The sequence below is a fragment of the Pogona vitticeps genome, chromosome 3 (assembly GCF_051106095.1).
Source record: "Pogona vitticeps strain Pit_001003342236 chromosome 3, PviZW2.1, whole genome shotgun sequence".
NCBI classification, from domain to species: Eukaryota; Metazoa; Chordata; class Lepidosauria; order Squamata; family Agamidae; genus Pogona; species Pogona vitticeps.
The window spans coordinates 43,776,193-43,798,844 of record NC_135785.1 but is presented as its reverse complement, the minus strand read 5'-3'; the positions used below and the strand labels follow the sequence as shown (position 1 = coordinate 43,798,844).

Below are 22,652 nucleotides of genomic sequence, written 5' to 3'. Positions count from 1 at the left end.
ATTTAGAATCTTTTTTCCTAATGGCTAGGATGCTATTACTAGTCACAGTCAGAGCAGTCCTATTGACTCAAAGGGGATTTCTATTCTACTTTGCAGTAGCAACAGGGTTCTGGTTCAATGGATTCCAATGTCCACGTGTCAATTTGAACATTTTTTAAACTACCCTCTATATGAATTTTCCCAGACATGGCATGGAATAAAAATGTCATTCTGCCCCAGCAAAAATGTGCTGCCTGTCTCCGCCTTTATTATGACTACTGCATTAAATTTCTATTCAACCTTTTCACAATTAGGCAATGTTCAAGGTCACTTAAAATCAGCATACAATAAAAATGAAGCTTCGCTACAATTATGATTTTTGACACAACGAATTAAGCTTGGTTGTTGTTTAGTCGTTTAGTCATGTCCGACTCTTCGTGACCCCATGGACCAGAGCATGCCAGGCCCTCCTGTCTTTCACTGCCTCCCGGAGCTGGGCCAAATTCATGTTGGTCGCTTTGATGACACTGTCCAACCATCTCATCATCTGTCGTCCCCTTCTCCTCTTGCCCTCATACTTTCCTAACATCAGGGTCTTTTCCAGGAAGTCTTCTCTTCTCATGAGATGGCCAAAGTACTTAAGCTTGGTAATCTATCCTTAATAATAATTTGTGTGCCATCAAACCTTTTCCAGAGTCTTCTAGATCTGCTAGAAGGCAAGATTTTCAAAATTCAGTACTTAGATGAAGTCTATCACACTTACCATGATGTTGTTACCTCTGTGTGTGTGTGTGTGTGTGTGTGTGTGTGTGTGTTTCTTTCTTCACACATATAAAGCTACCTTGCTGCATCTGGAAATTCTAGCTTAGAAACAAAAAACAAGAAAGAGTAGCTCCTCAAAGATTAGCTAATTTAATTCTACACAAGCACGTGGAACCCCCAATCCCACGTGTCTTATGCCAAATAAAACTTGTTAGTCTTTGAGGTGCTACAAGATTCTGCTATTTTTGTCGCTACAGACTAAGACAGCTAACTCCCTCCAGTCTCCGCATACAAAACCTAAACTCCCACATCTCTAAAAACATGCAAGCCTAGAAGCATATTCTTGCCTTTGTACAATATAGCCATCTGTTTCTAATCAAAGTGTCAAACAAATCTTACTTTTTCAATGGAGAAAATAATCTCATCTGAGAAGTCTTATGTGCATAGTTTAAAATCAGCTGTATTTCACAATTCAAGAGTAGAAGACTGACTACATCCATCTAGTTTTTATAGCTGGGTTCAAATTGACTTCACTGCCACAGACCTGAGTAATAACATTTTTTCTAAAGACATGACCGCCTCCTTTTCATTCTTTCACTTAATTATCTTTCATCAAAAAGAAAATACATACCCAGAAAATCACAGGGATACTTACTTATTTCCTCCATCACAACAGTATTGTCCATGGCTATGTGCACTGCCAAGGAGCTCCATGTGTCAAAAGTGGCAAGTTTTCTAGAGGAAAGAAAAAGAAAAGATCTAATGATGAACCTGATAAAAAAGGAAATCCAGAAAGCTGCATGGCCATGATCATACTGCACAGGTTAGAACCCAGCTGTTCAATTCACTATTAGATAGCAAATACAGCATCCCAGCTCTAACCTTTTGTATGAGTTTAATAAGCAGATGTTTGAGCCTCTTACCACACAAGACAGTTCTTCGTGCATATATATTTACGTATGTATGAGTTATGCTAAAAGAGGGGTGGGCAATTTTCCAGACTGGCTAGCAGCCTGAGGGTACACTCCCAAAGAGAGCCACTAAAGGAGGAGGGGCTAACCAAAGAGGTGAATTTATATATTATATAAAATATTATATATATATATAAATTGTATATAATAGAAAATAGTGCTCTAAGTGTACATTGCAGGTCATTCCCATTCCATCTTCCCTTACAAATGTCCAAAAGTATATCTGCAGAATATGCAAAGATAGAGGGAATGTCTTTCTTAGCTGGCAAAATGCTGGCAAGGAAAGAATTTTGCCAATTAAGGAAGCCTATTGTTATCTGTCAGGTATTAATAGCAGCATGGTGCCGGAGCACAGAACAATTCCTATACAGTATACTATATACTTCAGCATTCCTTGACTACATTAATCATTTGATAGTCATCCCTTGTGGGTATACGAAATTTATTGACACATTTCACCTAGGTTAGGCACTCAAGTTATGGAATGTTGTCTCCAGAGGCTCAACTGGAGCTTTTGTTATAAAATTTCCCATGTTTTATGGAACTTTACAGAGTCAGACTGTGTCATTTCAAGGGGCTTGCATTATAAAAATGGCAACATGGGAAATAAGCATTCACAAACATGAACAGGAGTGTGCTATGTTACTCCTGCCCCACTTGTGGGCTTCCCACTGATATCTGGTTGGCTATCATAGTAATGGAATGCTGGATGAGATGAACATTTGATTGAAGAAGGCAGGGCTATTCTTATGTAAGAAAAGTAGAAGAGAGAAACAAGCAATGATATTATATTGGTTACATGTTCGTAGATTTAGCTACAGGACTGGAGATTCTAAAAGCTTCACTTACATGGTTTCAGAAAAAATATATACATACTGAATTCCTGAAATGGTCACTTGTACTGAATCATTTGCATCTCCTCCCCCCTCCCCATGAGAAGCTTTCTAACAGCCTAAGAGAACTGTGAAAATTCAGCTAAAATTCCTCTGGCATGGAGTCAGGACAGACTGTTATATGATCATGTATGCCTGGGTTCACTGTACCAATTCCTACTGCACAGACCTGAAATAAGAGATCTAATTTTTTGCATTACAAAAGAAATAGTTTTCAAAAAATACATATTTGCATAAGGCTTGAAATGCTCAATTTACTTTTGGCTAGTTAAGGTGAATACCATTTGGAAGAAAATTTGATTTTCCAAAATGATAAAGCTTTCAGCAACCAATATATTCTGAGGACTGCAGAATGCTGTTAATAATAGGAATCATCAAGCACTTACTTGAGTACTTGAGCAACGGTATTTGGTCCATACCACTGGCCTATGGATTTCCCCTCTCCAACTCCCATCTGGGCTGCAACAAAGAAATCATAATTGGTCTATAATATCATTAAGTGGACCTTCTGAGCTTCTATAAACTTATAACTAATGTAACAGTGTGGCGTTTACCCCATGACCCCTGCTTGTTTCACCAAACACAGAGCTCATACAAGTATCCGAACATGCCCTTTAACACGCTGCCACCAGTTGATCTCTTTATCAACCTACAGTATATTTCCTATGAAAGACTGAGGTCTATTCAGTACTGAATTTTTAAACAGAAACAGGTTTATTGATTACAAGTTGTTTCAGGAATAATTCTTAAGCACATTCTTAAAGTTACACAAAGCTTCAGTATTTTACTTTAACCTCTCCTATCTTAATACAGGTCACACTCTGACTAATCACTCCTTAAACACACTCTCTCTGCCTCAAACCCCCAAACTCCTTCTCCAAATTCTGTCTCTGACTGAACTGACTAGACTCTGACTCACCCCTCCCTTCTAGTTTCTCTGGCTCTGCCTCCCAACCGCTCTCATTGGTACATGCCAATAATCTTCTACCTGAGCCAAATCAGGTTGATTCCCTACAAACAGCTACAAAGGGTTTCCTGACACTCTCCAACCAAATTCTCATTAAAAATAATGATGTATCTCAAACAACCACTGTTTCTTTATGCAGAGAATAACATTTGTTAAGTAAACATTAAAGAAATGTATTTATCACACTTGAGGCATATATATTAATAAGAAATGGAGAAGGCTGTTGTACTCTAAAAGGGAAAAAGCATTGTGAAGCACAATAACAGTGCTTCCAAAAGGTTAGTCATATTAGTCTGTTGTAGTTCTTCATTGTTTTGTTTTAAATATTTATATTCATGTAGGACATTGACACTGTCAGACAGCAGGCACATATTTCTCACTAAACAGAATTCCAGCTGCTTAGCATATTTGGAAATCAAACATGCACAGCTTTCTACACTATTTCTTAGGAACAAACAGGGACCTCTCTTACCTCACCACTCCTTAGCTCTAAAACTATTTCAACCATTTAAATTTCCTTATAATTGTCCATGAAGCTAAGAGTGCCTGGGATCAGATGACAACTGAACATGAGTTCAAGTCATCAGAAGTGGAATCTCAAACAAGTTTCTCCCACTGGATTGTTATTCGCAACTGTCTGCATGAGGACCTAATGTAGAATTCAGCCTAGCAAAAACACATTTGGTTCTCCTGACATTAGACATAAAAGAGACTATTTGAATAAAATCATATTGTTGCCTTGATGGGTTGGCATGAGCAAAAAGCCTACAAGATGTTTTTGAAAGGCTACGTTTCAAGTGAATACCACCGAAAGAGTAACAGAAAAAGTCATCACACATAGTGGAGTATGAAGGCATCCCCTAAACATCTTCAATAATTTTACTGCCCAAGAAAGTAGAAAGTTAAAGGGTCTGAATTAAAAATATACTAATTCTTGCCACTGCGCTTCATTTTTAAATTGGTATACTATATTCTGCAAGCAGAAACCTCAGGAGTTCTTATTCATACTGTTACGGATGATTTGAAAATCTAGCCTGCAAGATTATTACTCTGGTCTGTGAAATAAGGTATCTTGATTTCACACTCCTTCGCTGACATGAATTTTACAATGTCCATTACAAAATATGAACTTAACTGGGTGGTTTCCAGACATACATACTGGATGGAGGTGAATCTGACTGAATGTAGTGTAGTAGAGACGTACAGGACCGTGCTGTGGTAAAATGGTCAAGCTGACTAGGGGTGGGGACCAAGGATTGGTAATTCCCATCCCACTTCAAAATACAACAATTTTTCCAAGTTCTACTCAGATCAGCTACATTGCTAAAATACAAATTCTGAATCAATGCCACTCACTGGGACCTGTAATCCCAAAAAACAATCTTTTCAAGTTTTGGTTTAGATGCATCCTCATGAGTTTATACAGTATCTGTAGATGGCCCATATTATTTTCATACAGAACCAGTGGCCTCTTGGCAAAATACTAAAATCAGAAGAATTCACAACTACTAGAATATTTAAGGGAAAGAGCTATTTGCATGAATACATTATAGGTAAAAATCTTACCTATTTGGTGAATGGAGTAATAGCTGTCTTTTTTGTCAATGAAGGCATTAAGAACATTGTAATAATTGTCTGTCTGTTTTTTTCCTTTCACCCACCTCCAATCTGGGAAACAAAAGAGATGCTCAAAATACTCTCAATTCTACATGCATTATGGTTTTTCTGTGTGCTTACAGTAACACAAGTATTTTCATAAGTCTTCATGATGAAACTGCTTTAAAATAATGGTTTTACACATACATACTATAAAGGAATCAAAATATTGAAGAGTATAATCTCTAATTATCCTGGGGAACTATTTGGTCAAAACGGAAAAGAGAAAAATCAATATTTTCCATACAGTTTTTTCAATGCTGGCTAAATCAAGACATTGTTAACCATGTTTAAGACTCGTCAGCTATTTACTTGCATTCCTGCAGAGGAGTATTATGGATAATACCAACTGTGCATTCCTACTGTGACAAATTCATGCTTAATTTTTTTTTTCACATTGCATGAATCATCAGCAAAAGTAACTGTGCTAGTTACCCTTGTGAACTATACTTTTCTGTACTAACAGAAATGTTAAAATAAAGTTTGAGGAAAGTAATGCTACCAAGGGTGTATTCAAATATTTTCAATGGGCTTACTTTATCACATACTTCTTCAAAGCTAAAATAATTTTTAGACACCTTAAATTATTTATACAGACGAAAATATCATGCCCTTCAACCATGATATAATTGGCATATGACCTACCTCTTCCTAAGTGTCTGCAGACCAACGCCTGAGCAAAGATCATCTGACCACACCTTAACATACAGCCCCAACCAGTGTCAGATGTAGGACCTGTTCCCCCTGGAGCCAGAAAGCACAGAAACAATATATTTAAAAGTGTGCCACAAACAATGTGAGCTAATAAGAATTTTGTGTATTCCTAGTCTAGACAGAAGGGCCCAGAGGTCAGTCTGTAACTGCAATCCAATACACTATATGCTTATCTAAAATAGAGGATAACTGAACACATTAGTTGAACTCCTGTTGCTTGTCATAGATAGTAGGGCCACTGAATCAATCAGTGGGAAATTAATGAAACTTATAGAGAAACTGACTCACTAAATGCTCACTGATTCAATGGGTGTACTCCAGTGCAACATATCACATTGAGCAACAGGATTTCAGCCAATGTAACTTGCTCCTATATAAACAAGTACAAGAATGAATCAAGGCTATACACTCCTGCCTATTTTTCAGTGCTTTATTGTGATTGCTCTCTAGCTCACAGAAGCAAAAATCAAAAGAAAAGAAAAATGATGTTTTATATTTGTATGTCCGTGTGTTTGGTGCCATCAAGTCAAAATAAAATTATAGTGTTCCTGACAGTGATTTCAGTGATATATTCAAGTAGTAATTTCACTGAAAGAGAGAAGTATATACACATACTCAATGTACAAAATGGCCTTGTCAAACATAAGCAATCTGGATACAGTGGGAAAACCCTCTGTAGAGCCTAAAGAACAATGAGACCATAATTCACAGGAAACACCGCATTCAGCTTCCTGAAGCTCTAGTATTCCACGGCTTTAACTGGGGTAAAGAACACAGGATCTTCAACTTTTTATTTTTAAATCTTGTACATTTATATAGTTTTCATGGGAGAACATAATATTCCTAAGTATTACCCTTAGTATTCACAGAGCTATCATTCTGGCTTCCAATGCCTTTTGGAAACCTAACAGCCATGCAACTCCAGAAGATAGATGCCGGAATGCATATTTAAGAACTGCAAGAATTTTAGTCTCCTCTTTGATCTTTTTAATCTACACGGAGCTATATAACAAACCAAAGAAGAAAAGGATAAGATTCCAAAGATTATACAGTCATCCCTCCTGATCACATTCATATTACTGTATATTCTCCAGTGTCTGTACTTTTAAACATTTATAATTCCTTTTCTTGCTGTAAGTGCTAGAAATGTGAATATCAGTAACAGACCAAAAGCAAATATAAAACTTATTTTCTGGAACCTACACAGTTGAAACATTCTTCTTCATACTCTACATGGTCCTATCAAATACAAATAACTGAAAAGGTTGTGTTGGCTTCTCCATGCTATGAGGAAATCAAGCAGTAAGAAGTGAATAAGTCTAATTTACACGACGATCTAGAATACAAAGGCTGCGTCTCACCAATGGCCGGAAAGTTTTTTCTGTATGTGAACCAAAGTCGAGATGTCACATCCAACAGGATCTCTTCTTTCTCTAAAGAACCAAATATAATAACATGAGTTATTTTCACACCTTTCCATAAATGGCATTGCGATGATTCAATGATATTGATAAACCAGGCCATCAAGAATACAGAGTTGTTCCCATTCGGCTACACTAACCAAATATCTGGACTGCAGGCTAGAAAAGATACATGATAAACAAAACTATTATTGGTGAACGTGAGAGAATATGTTTTTAACATTTTAGCTTATTTCAGGCATTTCTCTGTCACACAATATTTAGGTTTCAGAGATTAGACTCGGAGACCTGTTTGCCATCTCCACGTCAAGAATAGCTTCTTTCTCTAAAAATATCAAATAGAGCATGTTGTCAAACAAGAGAAGAAGAAGAAAAAAAGCAGGCCAACATCTCATGACAAAGCCTATAAAGAGAAAAAGGATAGTAGAGTTCAGGAGAACAGAATGGAGTCTTCAGAGTTCTTCAAATTACTTCAAACATTTAAAACACAACATACCTGTTAATACACTATATTTTTTCCCCAGGATCCAAACTGGCTCCTTGGTTTCTGGGAAGTCTTCATACTCAAACCTGAGAGTATCATATGTGAGAGTAGCTGTATACAAACAAAAAATACACCGAACAGTCAAACACCTGGAAGTGTTTCTGTTCTGTTCATAAAAGAACAAAGAAATGCAATTCAGTAAGTCAAAACCATCTAACCAAAGTCTTTTGGAAGCTAAACAAATGGCACCTTTCTTCATCAGCAAATCAACGTCAAACTACCATGCTTTACCCCAATATTTAATCCAAACAATCCTTTCCTTTCTAAGGAACTTTTAACATGAGTCAAATTGTCCCTCTCCCCAAGTTTTTTATTTATTATTTATTTAAAATATGTTTACTCCTCCATTCTTCCCCAAAGGACCGAAGTCAGTTAATAACAACTGCCTACAACCCTTTTACAACTAAATAATCATTTCTGCATTAATATGTATATTCTTTAAGATTATGAATACACTGAACATAGTGTCCTTAACACATACTACTACTGTATAGTGAATTCAAGTATTTCTTCTTTTTTTCCTTGTTTTTTTTTTACTACAACTGGTGTGCCTATTTTAGAGACAAAGTACATCAGAAGACCTGGCCATCTTTTAATCAAAGCACTGGACATCAATATGGACAGGTGTTCTTTAGAAAGAATCACCCTGTTTAACCATTTGGCAGAGATTTTAACCAAATCCTCTGTGGCTCTCCAGACAGAGCATTAAGCCTGAACTACAGATCCTGGTTCTATGCTATTCTCTGGACCGTCAACCAAGTGACAAATAACATCACACAGAGATTACTCTGAACTGAGCTTCTGTTTCTGACTTGGTAAGTTAGATATGCTCCTAGCATTCAGTAAACTTACTGTTTTCATCAAGGGTATATTTTTTCAGTCTATGCTCTCAAGTGCCATCCACAGATTCTCAACCAATTAGTTACAGCAGTAAGTGAGGCTTTCTGCCCTTTTGTTTCATTTTTTTGAAGACAAAAGGATAAACACGTAGGAAGGAACCAGGGAGAAATATGGATAATGAGGAAGATTAAAAAAGAAATGGAGTCTATCATAAAAATTATACTGAGTTTCACACTGCAGGTTACAGTTAAGGAGAGATCACTGGTCTGAAAAGTACAATACTACAACTCAGAACTCTTTTTGAATTAGAAAGAGTTAGAATAAGAGTTAGAAAGTTAGAATAAATATGCAGTTTAAAAAACTTCATGTCTCTCCACGTCTCTTTACTTTCCTCTTTGGAGATCCAGGCAGCAATAAATACTCCCTTATCACAAGACAAAAACTATTTTCATCACACATCCAGCAAGCTCTGCCTGGATCCATTAGGGTTCCACAACTCTGAAAAGCTTCCACAGAGCTTAAAAATAAATAAATAAATAAAAATCCCCTGCAATTTAATTTAATCCCACCTTGTTCAGAATTCCTCAAGCTTCATGCTCCCATTTTCCTTGGCGAATGAGGCCTCCCAGTGTTGCCATTACCTTGGACAGGAAGCACAAGACACCCTCAACCTTTACTATTCCTTTCTATGCCCCGTTACTGCCGCTCTGTATTTTCATGCCCAAAATTTTTCTTTATTTCAGCACATCAATTTTTTTATTTTATTTATATCCCGCCTATCTAGTTCACTGGTTCTTAACCTTGGGTTACTCAGGTGTTTTGGACTGCAACTCCCAGAAGCCTTCACCACCAGCTGTCCTGACTGGGGTTTCTGGGAGTTGCAGTTCAAAAGCATCCGAGTAACAAAGGTTAAGAACCACTGATCTAGTTGATTGACCATTCTAGGCGGCTCACATCATCAGCTCCTGCTACCTCCCATAAGGCAATGATCTATAGCCATTCCCAGCAAACTTTGCAACGCTCTCTCCTGTCCACCTGCCCCACAATACACTGCCACTGGACATCAAAATACAGGACATAAATAACTCTTGCTTAGAATTGTCCTGTGCCTGAATTTCACTGGTCATGGCAAAACAGAAAGAGTAATGTATGGTACAAAAGAACATGTCTGCAAATGAGAGTTATGTATTTCCTTAAATGCGCATTAAGACATTGCCATACATATCGTTTTCATTAAGAGCAAAACTGGCACTCCCATCTTATTTCTACAGTCTGCTTAGATGAAGTAACAATAAGCAGTCTGGTTCACACAAACAAAAACAGCACAAGTAAAAAGAGGCTAACTCTGGTAAAGAAGAATTTTCGGGCCATTTTACTAAATACACACAAGGAACCCTTTGTTTATGTGCCATCAAGAACAAGTTAGATTTTAGCTAGTGGTGAAGACTTCTGGGAGTTTTAGTCTAAGAACATCTGGGGAACCATGGCTGGAAATCATTGTTCTAGAATGAATCCACCTCAACATCACATCTCCTTTTGTCCTCCGTATTTTGTAAAGGCCAGTATCAATAGATCTCCAGATCACACATTCAGCTCAAATTTCACATGCTCTGTAACTTTGCCTTAGAGAGCATAATGATGTGTGGCCATGCCGGTCTCGCTGGCATTTAATGTGAGAGGTTCCTCTCTCTTTTCAGCATAGCCACAAATACATACAAGTAAAATTAACAAACAGTTCACTTTCTACCAAAAAGGGATAGACATACAAACACATACAACGTCTTTCATGTAAAGTCTTAAGTATGTTACATTTGAGGCAATTACACAGAACACATGAAGTGCACATTTCAATAGAGATAAAAATAAAAATTCATAGTATGAAATGCCAAGGTCAACACAGATGCCAGGACAGAATCTGCCTAAGATGAACAATAGCTAAAGACACAGTCAGGAGATAAGTGATACATTAGGAGTGATGGTCAACTGTGACCCTCCAGGTCCTGTTGAATGACAACTTCTAGCAGCTCTAGCCAGCACATTTGGTGGAGAGAGATCGTGCAAGCTCCAAACACCTAGAGGATATGTAACTTCCACACCTAAAGTGGAGAATAATGTTTCTTAGTAACAAACATCTGAATCATACCATGATAACTACAGTCAAAGATCTGAGCAAAATACACCATTTGTACTTCTATAAATGGCCACCTTCACTGAGGCAAGTACCCTGAATTACTGAGACATCACTATTCCAGCAACTACTTCACAGACCACCAGTTCTTAACAACCTACTGTATGTTAAAAGGTTCAACACACTTCTAGTTTCAGGAAACCATATAAAATCTCCCATCTTACAAGAGATTTAAAACATGACTAGGATGAAATAAGGACAATCTGTAAACACAAACAAGTACTACTCACAAGAGGCAGCTAGACCTTCTTCAACATGACTTGAAAACATGAGCAACTATTAGGTTTAGAGAACCAAAGTCCATAAAGGAACTATCTATAAATGGACAGCACAAGCAAAGGCTGGATTATCAGAAATGTAAACAAGTTAGACATGATGTTATTTAGGCAAGTCTTTAGCCTTAGCCTAGATATTGTTGCTCTTGATTTATTTTTAAACAAAAACAGAAGCAAACAGCAGCAATACTCTTCAGTTGCACCAGAAAAATAATAGATCTTTAAGGCTTTACTGGTGCTGTGGACCAAACTGGAATGTGGAGTATGGGAGGCAGATTTGCATTTGCTTTTAAGACACACTAAGGCTAAACATGCAATCTGTACTACAATGGGAGGTACATATCTGCCATGTTCTTTTTAACACTTACTGAGACTACAGATGTGTATATCTTTAATGATCTTCTGAAAGTCAGTAAACACCTTGATTTTTAGGTTTGCTACAGGTTACCTAGGATTTACAGTGCATTACTACAGATGCCTACTAAGAAATTCAACAGGATTGAAGTAAGTAGGTATAGGATTGCAGACTCAATGACTGATAAGATTTAGAATTACTCTATGTATTTATATAATGCCTAACTACTCTGATTTAATTTGCATTGCATTAAACACAGCTTACTTGTGGAATAGGTGTGTACAGGATTGCAACCAACACTAAAAATATGGAAATATGGTGGAGATGTTCTCCCCCTTTTGGATGCATACCTTAATGCTGCATGAGGATTTGAGTGTTTCAGAGAAGCTGAAAACAATACAGTGGATCCTCAACTTACAGACAGCTCGACTTACAGATGGCTCGACTTACAGACTTCTCTGGCCGCAAAATTTAGTTTCGACTTGCAGCCGGAGAATCGACTTACAGACCAGAAAAAAACCAAAATGGAACAAAAACGGCCGGTTACGGGATTAATCGGTTTTCAATGCATTGTAAGTCAATGGAGACTCGACCTACAGACTTTTCGACCTGCAGCCACCGTTCCAATACGAATTAATTCTGTAAGTACAGTAGAGGGTCCACTGTACTGTCTGGAGACCAGACTTGCTACAAGTTTACAGTCCTAGCAGGATCACTCAAGGCAGAATGGTCAAAGTTGAGACATCAGACTAAGATGCATGTGCCCCCTTCAGGATTAACAGTCAGAATCACAGAAAAGAAATAAAGAGAACAAAAAAAAGGGGGGGGGGGACAGGAAATTTCTTCAGTAAGATCCAAGAAATCAACAGAAAATCAAAACCAGGCTTAGGAAAGCTTAAGGATCACCAGGAGATCCTGATCAGAATAAAATAAAGACAAGAAGAAAATGATATGCTAAAGAACTACCTGAAAAGAGCCCTCTAGAGGAAAAAGGTCCTGTGATGAATAAAAAAGTGAAGTGAAAGCTGCTTTTATAACAACTGGAAGAAATAAACAGCCAGGAGTAGACAAAATACCAGTAGAACTACTACAAATGAAAAAGGATATGCCAACAAATATGGAAAACAAAAAAAAGGCACGGGTTGGAAATATTCAACATACATGAAATTCCCAAAGAATGGAGATGAAAAGAGCGCAGCAAAGTGATCCTCAAGATTTTACAAGAAAAACTGGAGCCAAAAATGCCTGATATTCAAGCTGGGTTTAGAAAAGAAAGAGGCACTAGAGATCATATCACAAATATATGTTGACTACTGGGTGTACCAAATAATTTCAGAATAAAGCACTCTATGTGATATACAGCAAAGCCTTTGACTAGATGGATAATGAAAAACTATGGTTTGTTCTAAAAGAAATAAGTGTACCACAACATTTGATGAATGGATGCATAACCTATTGTGTGTGGATCATGAAAAGCTATGGTTTTACAAGAAATTTACTTCAACCTTTGATTAATCTGATGAATAACCTTCTATGGACAAAAAAGCTACTATTAAGACAGAACACAGAGAAATATAATGGGCATATTTTATAGTCCTATCTGTTCAATCTGTATACAAACATACAAAAAGCAGCATTAGATTCACACGAAGCAGGACTGAAAACTGGTGGAAGAAATATCAATCTAGGATAGGTCAATGATATATTACTAGTAGAAAGCAGTGATGGCTTGAAATGATTCCTGATGAAGGGAAAAAGAAAGTGCAAAAGCAGGACTGCAGCTGAATATTAAGAAGATAAATAGGAATTGCATAATTTCAGTGTGGACTATGAAGAAATTGAAACTCTTAAAGATTTCATTTACCTTGGTTCATCAATCTAAATGGGGATTGCAGCCAAGAAATCAAAAGAAAACTGGGACTAAGAAGGGTAGTAATGAAGGAACTAGACAAGATCCTGCAGTGTACCTACACTACAGTATTATGTATTACTACATATGGACAGATGTGAAAGCTGGAAAGTGAAGAAAACTGACAAGAAAAAATCATTTCATTTGAAATGGAGAGAAGGGTGTTGGAACAAAGTTCTGCAGAAGTCGTGGACTCCTAGAAAAACAAAAAAGTGGATGCTAAATGAAACCAAGCATAATATCTCCTTATAAGCAAAAATGATTAAATTAAGTCGTCACACTGGCTACCTAATGAAAAGGCAAGACATACTGGAAAATCCAGTACTAATACTGGAAAAAGTTGAAGGCAGCAGAAAAAGAGGAAAAGCAAAAAGAGATGAATTGGCTAAATAAAGGAAGTTGTGGGGTTGGGTTTGCAAGAATTTAATAGAGATATTGATAATTGGATCTTTGGAAGATCATCATAAGGTTTCCGCAAATCAGAAGATTACTTGAAGTAATTCAGTACCAGTTCAGTTCAGCACAGATTTACAGCACACACTCCCAACTGTACATGTACATACTTGTATGTGTATATATTTCTCAGTTATCTCATGGGGGGGGGGAGAGTTTCATACTTTTTTTGAAACACCAACATACTTTTCTACTGCTACTGAAAATTAGGAAACAAGTTGAGAATGAATGTGTTATTCCATTCTTCATGTTCTTCTTATCCATTTTTAGAGATTTTTTTTTCCACGTCAGCTATATCACAACATCCAAAGCCAGCTTCCTATGTAGGCAAGCCATCTGAGCGAGCACCACAAGGCCTTAAACAAAGACATTATTCTTTCTCCGTATCTATCGGTGATTCAGTTCTTATACACTTTACACCTCTTACATAGTTCATGAGATTAGGGAACCAAGGGGTGATGAAGCACCAGCACTGTGGTCTGTAAACCATATTGTCTGCTTGTGTGAGGAAAGCCAAGAAAATGAAAGCATGTGCAGTAATTGCATAAATATCATGCAATGTCATAACAGTTGTGTTTAGAGAGCTGAGGAGGAAGAGGCAAAGTACCACCTTCGCTCGGCTCCTTCTAACAAACTCACCCAATCACCACCTTTACACACAAAAAATGTATATTTTGAGCTAATACCTCAGACCTAGGGAGCAGACCCTTCCATCTCACTCTCTCTCACAGAAAAAGAGAGTGTGTCTCTCTGAACCATCCTCTCGGCCAGACACAGAAACCTCTGAGTAGCCCACAACATAACCCTTTCCAGAAAAAACATACCCTCCTTTTTTTGGCGCACACCCACCGCCCTCAGCCCCCAAAACAAAGGAAGCCCCACCTCTGCACCCCGTCGTAGTTTCTCCGTTTAACCCACCCCGTTCCAGAGATCTCTCCCCTCTCACCCGCATCCATCCTGCCCCCGATCCAGCGTCAGGGTCGCCCACAGCTGTCTCGGTACACACAGAGACCACCACTGATGCTCATACTAGCCAACTTGTCTCAGACAACCGGGCTCTTACCCAATCAAAAGAGTTTGCACCGCCCTCCAGACTAGTCGATAGGTCCGTTTAAGAGGTCAGCAAGCTCTTCTGCACCACAGCGCTTCCTACTGCTCCTGGGAGGTGCCATTTTGCTGTACGGAAGAACTGAGACTCTAAAACAAGCTCATTTAAGTGCAACTTGGCATCCTTGCCGAAGGGGTAAGAACTTTTGTTGTCCTGCGTGTGAGTTCCTGAACCTTCTGAGCCGAAGAAGCCATACAGGGAGAAAAATATGAAGAGAAATGGGGGCTGCCATATTCTTGTACGGAACATTAAGGCATCACCCACTTTCCTCAACATGGCGGCTTCAATTCGTCAGAGTTATATTATAAAAGCGTACGCCCTCACAGAGATCACCTGCCTCCTCTTCGCATGACAACGAGTTATTGGGTTTGGAAAGCGGGCGGTAGAGGGCTTTTGCTTATGGGGGGCACGTGCTTCTGTGACGTAATAGCTGGTGGGGGGGCGCGCCCTTCCAAATGACGGCTCTTTCCGTACGGAAGTGGCATATCATCAGGGTGTGGCGAAACTCATATGGCTTCGCCATTTTGTTGTACGGATGAAAAGGGTAGGGGGGGCGGAGAGTAGTAGGGGGAGCCGGGGCCGCCGGCGGCCCTCCTGCCCGCGCGGCCTCCGGAGATGGTGATCTGTTGCGCGGCGCTGAATTGCTCCAACCGGCAGGGCAAAGCTCCCCGGGGTCGGGCGGCCGTCTCCTTCCACAGGTAACCAGGGGGCGGGCGAAGCGCCGCTCTCACCGCGCCGGCCAAGCGAGCCCTGCCCATCTCTCCTCTTCGGCGCACGGCTTCTCGTTCCTTCTTCGCCGGGCAGAGCTTCCCGTTTCCCCAACGCCCGCAGAAGGGCTGCGGATCCCTCTCTTCTGAATCCCGCCCCAAATAGACCCGGCCTGCCCTTTCCCACGTACCTGGCGCACTCGCGTCTGGCCCCTTGTCTTCTTCGACTCTCCACATCTTGTCTCGCTTCTTCCTTCCTTCACCTTTCCCTCCTCTCCCAGGCAGAGCAGGAGGAGAGCATCCCCTCCCGCCCGCCCCCCAAAAAGAAGGGGAATTGTGGCCCTCGTCCAGGAATTCACACGCCCCCCCCGCCCCGCAACTGTCTAACCAGAGTTCAGTGGTAAGCGAGAAGGGGCGTCGGGGGGGGGGGCGCGTCGACTTCCCTGAAAGTCACCCCTTCTGAGCTGAGACTTCGTCGTGATTGATCTCGGGAAAGGCAGGCTTCATTACGGTGACACTTAACTTTTCCTCCTCCTCCACTTCGCGTTTTGGGGCCGATCTGGAACACGGGTTCCGGAGCTAAAGCCAAGTCAGCCTTGCTTCCCGTTGTGGGGATCCACCTGTGCACGAGTCTTATCGACTCTCCCCGCCGCCTCTTAGGTTGCCTTGCCTGACCTCTTGAAGTTCTGGAAATGGGATATACTCGCTTCTTGGAGGAAACAACTTCCATCCAGGTGTGTAGCAAACCGGTCAGGGTGTGACTCGGCGGAACCGTGCTTTCCAGAAAAAGAGGCCTGCTGGATGTCGATGTTCCTGTTAAGAGTAATAAAGGGGGGGGGGGGGTGCCTGTTGTAGAATTGGATCCTGTTTTGCAGACAAGACATCCTTGGCAATCATGGCACTAGAGCAGTTTTACTCTAGAAATTCAAGTGAAGCATCCCTTCGTTTCAGGGATCCTTGAATAGGAGCAGTCTCAACAACAAACACCTGTGCATTTCCTGTGTAAAGTGAATGCACAGTCCAGACTGAAAGTGATAATAAGTAAATAGTGAAAATATGCAGAATTTATAATAGAGGAATTAAGAGATTGTGTAAACTTAAATGAAACTTTGGTTCATAAAAGCATGGTCCATTTCGTTGGGCTCACAGCATCACAAAGCTACCAGTCAGATGGGGTATGTCTTGTTTTTCCATGGATGAGGGATTCAAAAGTTAAAATTTCTCAGGTGTTCCACTTAACTATTTTAAGTAATTACCTACCACTAGGATTTGTAAAGTTGCCAATATTTTAATATCAGTACAAAACCTGCCTGATAACGTATTCTAGACACTTTCAAAAATATGTAGCTTAGAAAGCCCTTTTCCTTTAACTAACCTGATCGCTGGACAGTGGTCTATTCATATTGGGCAGATAATTTAAAGAGCCCAGTCTGTGGGCCCAAACCTTGAATCACTAAGAATTCCAGTATGTCTGTTTTATACATAATTTGGTTGGCGTATCAATTTTGTAAAATCATATTTTTTGTAGATTTAGGTATTATAACCTGCTATTCTGTCTGTAGGTAAAACTCTGCATCATTTCTCTTCTTTGAATGGATTAGTAGCCATTTAAAACAGTTGTTTCTGTTAAAACAAAGGCTCAGTTGAGACAGATTGGTCAAAATCTTCTTGGTTAGTTACACTGGGTAGCAGCATAATAACAACAGTGAATTGCTGTTTAACAAGCTGCCACTTGTATCTTCCATTACACACCAGTCACATGAGTTGGTATGCAACAAGGGATACAACAAGGGAATAGTAGCCCCTGTGGGTAACAGTGGCAATATGTTAACTAATAGAAATTCACTGCTTATATTTACATCATTGCACATAGTCTGGTATAAGTAACTAAGAGAACTCTAGCTAAACCAGAACCGATCAGCAAACCATAAATTACTCTAAGCACAATTTAGAACCCATGTGATGGGTTGCGTTTCCAATCATGAAACCATGATTTGTCACTACTGGCATGCTCTTATTTTCCATATACATATCAGTTTTCCAGTTTATGTGGTGCCAAGGCTTAGATTGCCATTATAATGACTCGACACTTCTTCACACAGCTCATAGCTAGAATACATACTGTAATTCAATCCTAAAATATATAGAGCGATGTATTACCTCCAGTACCAGAAGCATGAAATTAATATACATCGAATATAAATGCTGCACTCATACTCTGCTTGTGGGCTCATTGTAGGCAACAGTTTAACTCCTATGAGAACAGAAAAGAGGTATGTGATCTGATCCAGCATCTCTCTTCTTATTTTACTGTGCTAAAACATCATTTATCTGTTTATTTCAGATTGTGATTTGTCTTTAGTTTGATGCAGGGTGGATTTGATTTAAATCACAATTTAAAATTAAAGATTTTATGATTATTTAAATTTTTAAAAAGTTTTATTTTTAAAAAAATCATTAAATTTTATCCACCCTGGTTTCCTGATTACAAATCATGACTTGCCAATTCAAACCTAATGCCAAACTGTAATAGTGCAACCTTACACATTCCTAATTCCATTTTCACGTTCGATTGTCTCACCAAATCAAAATATGCTGTAGAAACAAAAATGACAAAACTACTATCACCCATTGTAAGATTCACTGGAAAAGACAACAATGCTGGGAATAGTTGAAGGTAGCAGGAAAAGAAGACCAAATATGAGATGGATTAACTCAGGAAAGGAAGTCACCTCCTTGGGTTTTTAAGACCTGAGCAAGGACTCTTTTCTTGTGATTATCATAAGTCTAAAGCAACTTGACAGCACCTAGCAACAACACTTTCCTTGCCGGGAATGAACCCCACTCAACGCAGTGAGATATATTTCTTAGAAAACATCCACAGAATTCCACTCTAACCATGTAATCATGATTTGATGTGACATGTAAATTGAGACAAAGTAATACTTTATAATATTTGCATCTGTTTGACAACTTCTGTTACAGTTGAATCATGACACAATCAGAAATGAATGAAGAAAATATTACTATCCACCATGGACATTTTTTCCTATAGTTTTAACTTGTCTTTTGGCTCATGGTTCTGCATGGATCCTGACTCCCAACCTACATCTAGGATGCTAGTAATTGGCACAGTTTGTGTCTGTCTTGCCAGAGTCAGATCTATGTTGTTTGACCCCAACCAGTATAGATACAAAAAAATTCAGAATGATTAATCCATTGTTTGGTAATTTTTAAATTATTCTGTAGTGCAAAGCATGTTAATTAACTAGATGAAAGTAGACAACTGTGGATCCATAGGTGTTTCTGGACTGTGACTCCTATCGCCTCCTTCATTATATCAACTATGCTGGCTAGTCCTAATATGAATTTTAGGCCCAAAACATCAATAGACCACACTTGCCCACTTTTTTCACTGTTGACACTATGCCAGGATAATGGAGTCAGACACAGAATTCTCCCATTCGTCATAACTGCTCTTTTAAACCTTTCAGTCTTGCTCAGCCCCTAGTGCTTAACAAGGCCTGTATTTTGAATTGAGCCACAGTGAAGAGTGTATTCCTGGGACAGTTTCACCAGCAACACTTAGTGTACAGGGCTGGAAAAAAGTGGAAATAGAATTTAGCATTATTCCTCTCCTTATATGACTCTTCTGTATTGATGTCTAGTTAAGGTAAGAAAGTGTTTTTCAGATGTCCTCCTGCCTAAAATGAGGCACCACTTCCTTCTTTTCTCCAGTGTCCTTGCCAATCTTTCTTGTACTCACTTTGTATACTCTGCTGCCAGCTTTTATTGCTTGGATCCCATTGTCTGTATGTCTGTCTTTCTCTCATGCAGACACACTCAAATGCTCTGGCACATAGAGGGAAAACTCTAGCATAGCTTCTGCGTTGAGGGGGAGGCATAAAGAGCCCTTTGTGGATTAGCTTTGGAGAAAGCTGCTAAGGTATATTATGGGAAATTGGGGGACTCTGGGATCACTAGCCATCCTGTGAGCATATGTGTTGGGCCTGCAGTTGCTACTCTCTGTAGGCCAAGGACAGGATGGTATTTCGGAAAAGGTTTATGCTCAGCTGCTGAGTCTCAGTACTTTAAGGTCTGCCAGGGCTACTTAGATTATGGTAATTATAGCCATTTCAAAATCCGTGAGAGTTTGTCAGTGCTGTGGCTTTCTTGATGATGGTGGTGCCCTTATAGTGGAAGTATCCCTGGAACCGGGGGGGGGGGGGAGGGCATCAGGCACAGAACTTGAAAAAGTTTGTTTTTTGGACTGCAGTATCTCAGCTAACATTTGGGAGTTGTAACCTCAAAAAGTAATTCTTCCAAACTCTGATTAGACTGCTGACATTTTGATTTTCAAATCCCCTGGTTGTGTTGCAAAACTTGTTTGCCAGTAAGTACATGCATGTTGGTGTTAACTTTGTTAACACCATGGGCATGTGTATTTTTATTTTTATTATAACTTTGGGCATATGTGTTTTAATTTTTATTATACCTCCCTGTAAGAAAATTATTGGACAAATAAAAAGTGTTCAGTTTTAAATATATATAAATAGGTTAGGTCCAGAGCTAAAATAGTCCAATATTAATATGACATTTGCTAGAAAATGAAACGAGTCCTCCATATTTCTGTACTTGGAGAAGTAGTTTAAAACAGCAACGCCTTTTCTTTACCACGGGCCCCCTTCAAATATCTGTTGTTGCCATGGATCACCAAGACAACTCAAAATTTAAAACCCTAAAGTGTATTGAATATTTAAAGTTTCTCATGAAGGGTCTTGTAATTAAGATTTTGTTCTATATTTCCTTTTCTTTCTTGCTTTCTTAAATTCATTCTTCTTTCTATTTTAATTACAAAAACTCATAACTTTTCTTCACACCTTCATGAACCCCCTGTGAGGACATTGTGTGGCCCCGGGGTTCCACGGACCAGAGGTTAAGAACCAAGGGTTTAGAAAACTTGTCTTCTACAAAATTCAGGTTTTTTTAAGTTTAAAGATTTATGAAATTAGTTTGCATCCAGGGGGGGAAAAACATACATAGTAACGCCTTTCCTTTTATGCTGTTCTGAAGGTTTCCGTTAAAGGACTCAAAGCGATTGATCCAGTGGTTAAAAGCAGTTCAGAGGGACAACTGGACTCCCACCAAATATTCCTTTCTCTGCAGTGAGCACTTCACTAAAGACAGCTTTTCGAAACGGCTGGAAGACCAGCACCGGCTGCTGAAACCTACAGCTGTGCCAACTATTTTCCAGGATTCTGAAAAAAAGGGGAGCAGTAGGGATCATGTCAGAAGGAAGAGAAGAATAGCAAGCCAGACTGTACAAGGAGATGACAATCAGTCAAAGGAAGGAAGCAATGAGGTAATTGTGGGAATCTTATCATCTGACCAGCACTTGATAGTGGAAGGAATGAAAGAAATGGAACAAGTGACTCTTCAAGCAGAAATTGGGTCAATGTCGGAGCAGGGAGAAAATTTTCAGGTTCAGCTTGAAGGTTCCCTGAGAAGGATGTTGGCAGATAACCTAGTCACAAAAGTAGTCCAGAGCAAGCCAGAAAAGCAACCCCTAGATGACTGTACTGAAACGATTATCCATCCAGAGTGCCTGAAAATGGACAAAAGTGGTATATCAGCGGATGACTTCACACCTCCAGTCTCTGGGGCATGCAAATTTATTGGGTCTCTTCACTCATATAGCTTTTTCTCCAAGCACACTAGAGAGAGGTCATCTCTTCCAAAGGAACAATTAGAAAGAAAACGGTTACGGAGAACCATGGAACCAAGCTGTAGTAGCAACACTGGAGATCAGAACACTACTTTAACAGAAGCCACTTCAACTTCCTCTCTCACTGCTATCCCACAGAAACCTCCTCAGACCATTTCTGCCTCTCCTGCAGATCTGACTCCTAAACCAGCAACAGAAGCTGTTGTAGGTCAGAAGGGAGAGACTGATGCCAACCCCATGTCAATCAATGAGGTAATCATGTCTGCTTCAGGAGCTTGCAAGCTCATTGACTCCCTCCATTCATATTGCTTCTCCTCTAGGCAAAACAAAAGCCAAGTTTGCTGTTTGAGAGAACAGGTAGAGAAGAAGAATGGGGAACTGAAGCAGTTGAGACAAAAGATCAGCCGCTCAGATAGCCAAGTTAGGAAGTTAAAGGAAAAACTCAATGAACTGAAGAGGATCAATTTCCCATTCCTGAACAACCTGCTGTCCCAAGACGGTGGTCAGTATCTTCTGCACTTGCACAGTTGAGTCAAACTGATATCAGTATAGTTAAATATAATATAGATATACTGTACAGTATCTCTAAATGTATTTTCTCAGTAGCTTAACTGTGACTTCCCTACTTGCATTACATTACTGGGTATACTGCTCCAGCTTTTGTAAAATGGAAAAAAATCTTGGAAGCCTATGCTCTGTGTTACTGAAATTTGCTGCTCTTGCTCACATTATGCATCAATGCTCGAAAACTGGTGAGGGAGGACCTGCCTTTCTTATAATGACTGATTTTGCAACCATAGACTATTCCTATTACTACTTGTAGACCAAGGAAAGGAACCTCTAGATCTGATCCAGCCAGCTCTGGGAAATTGCCCTCCCCAAACCTCCACCCCCTCGAATAAAGGGAGATTCCATTGGACACCACTTCCGATTTGAGTATGAATGGCAGGCTAGGGGATATTGCTGTTACTTCTTATGAGTGATTGGATATTTCTCAATTGGAGAATAAACATGTAACTCCATAGGAAAATAGATGGTGGAGGATAGGCTGGGGCAAGTAATACAGTGGTGCCTCGCATTACGACGTTAATTTGTTCCAGCGAAATCGCTGTAGAACAAAAACGTACAGTGAAATTAAAAACCCATAGAAATGCATTAAAACCTGTTTAATGCGTTCCGATGGGC

General features: G+C 39.4%; 2 protein-coding genes across 7 annotated transcripts in view; one reads left to right on the top strand and one right to left on the bottom strand.

The window, feature by feature from the left end:
• The window catches only part of ATG4B (autophagy related 4B cysteine peptidase), a 24,219-nt gene extending 8,168 nt beyond the window's left edge, over positions 1 to 16,051 (bottom strand). Inside the window, exons 1-7 of one of the 4 annotated variants that reach the window (XM_020786332.3) lie at positions 15,934 to 16,051; positions 7,860 to 7,958; positions 7,304 to 7,375; positions 5,874 to 5,972; positions 5,139 to 5,240; positions 2,992 to 3,064; positions 1,397 to 1,476 (exon numbers count right to left, since the gene is read on the bottom strand). In XM_020786332.3, the coding sequence (XP_020641991.3) occupies positions 1,397 to 1,476; positions 2,992 to 3,064; positions 5,139 to 5,240; positions 5,874 to 5,972; positions 7,304 to 7,375; positions 7,860 to 7,958; positions 15,934 to 15,979 (571 nt within the window). In that variant the 5' untranslated portion in view covers positions 15,980 to 16,051. Of the gene's footprint in view, positions 1 to 1,396; positions 1,477 to 2,991; positions 3,065 to 5,138; positions 5,241 to 5,873; positions 5,973 to 7,303; positions 7,376 to 7,859; positions 7,959 to 14,845; positions 15,108 to 15,933 lie in introns of those variants that run through there. The other 3 variants (XM_072995891.2, XM_020786334.3, XM_020786333.3) reach the window with 3 other exon arrangements.
• THAP4 (THAP domain containing 4) overlaps positions 15,550 to 22,652 on the top strand; it is a 26,301-nt gene continuing 19,198 nt past the window's right edge. The window contains exons 1-2 of one of the 3 annotated variants that reach the window (XM_020786326.3): positions 15,550 to 15,733; positions 20,816 to 21,993. In XM_020786326.3, coding sequence (XP_020641985.2) covers positions 15,651 to 15,733; positions 20,816 to 21,993 — 1,261 coding nt within the window. In that variant the 5' untranslated portion in view covers positions 15,550 to 15,650. Of the gene's footprint in view, positions 15,734 to 16,408; positions 16,477 to 20,815; positions 21,994 to 22,652 lie in introns of those variants that run through there. The other 2 variants (XM_020786327.3, XM_078389256.1) reach the window with 2 other exon arrangements.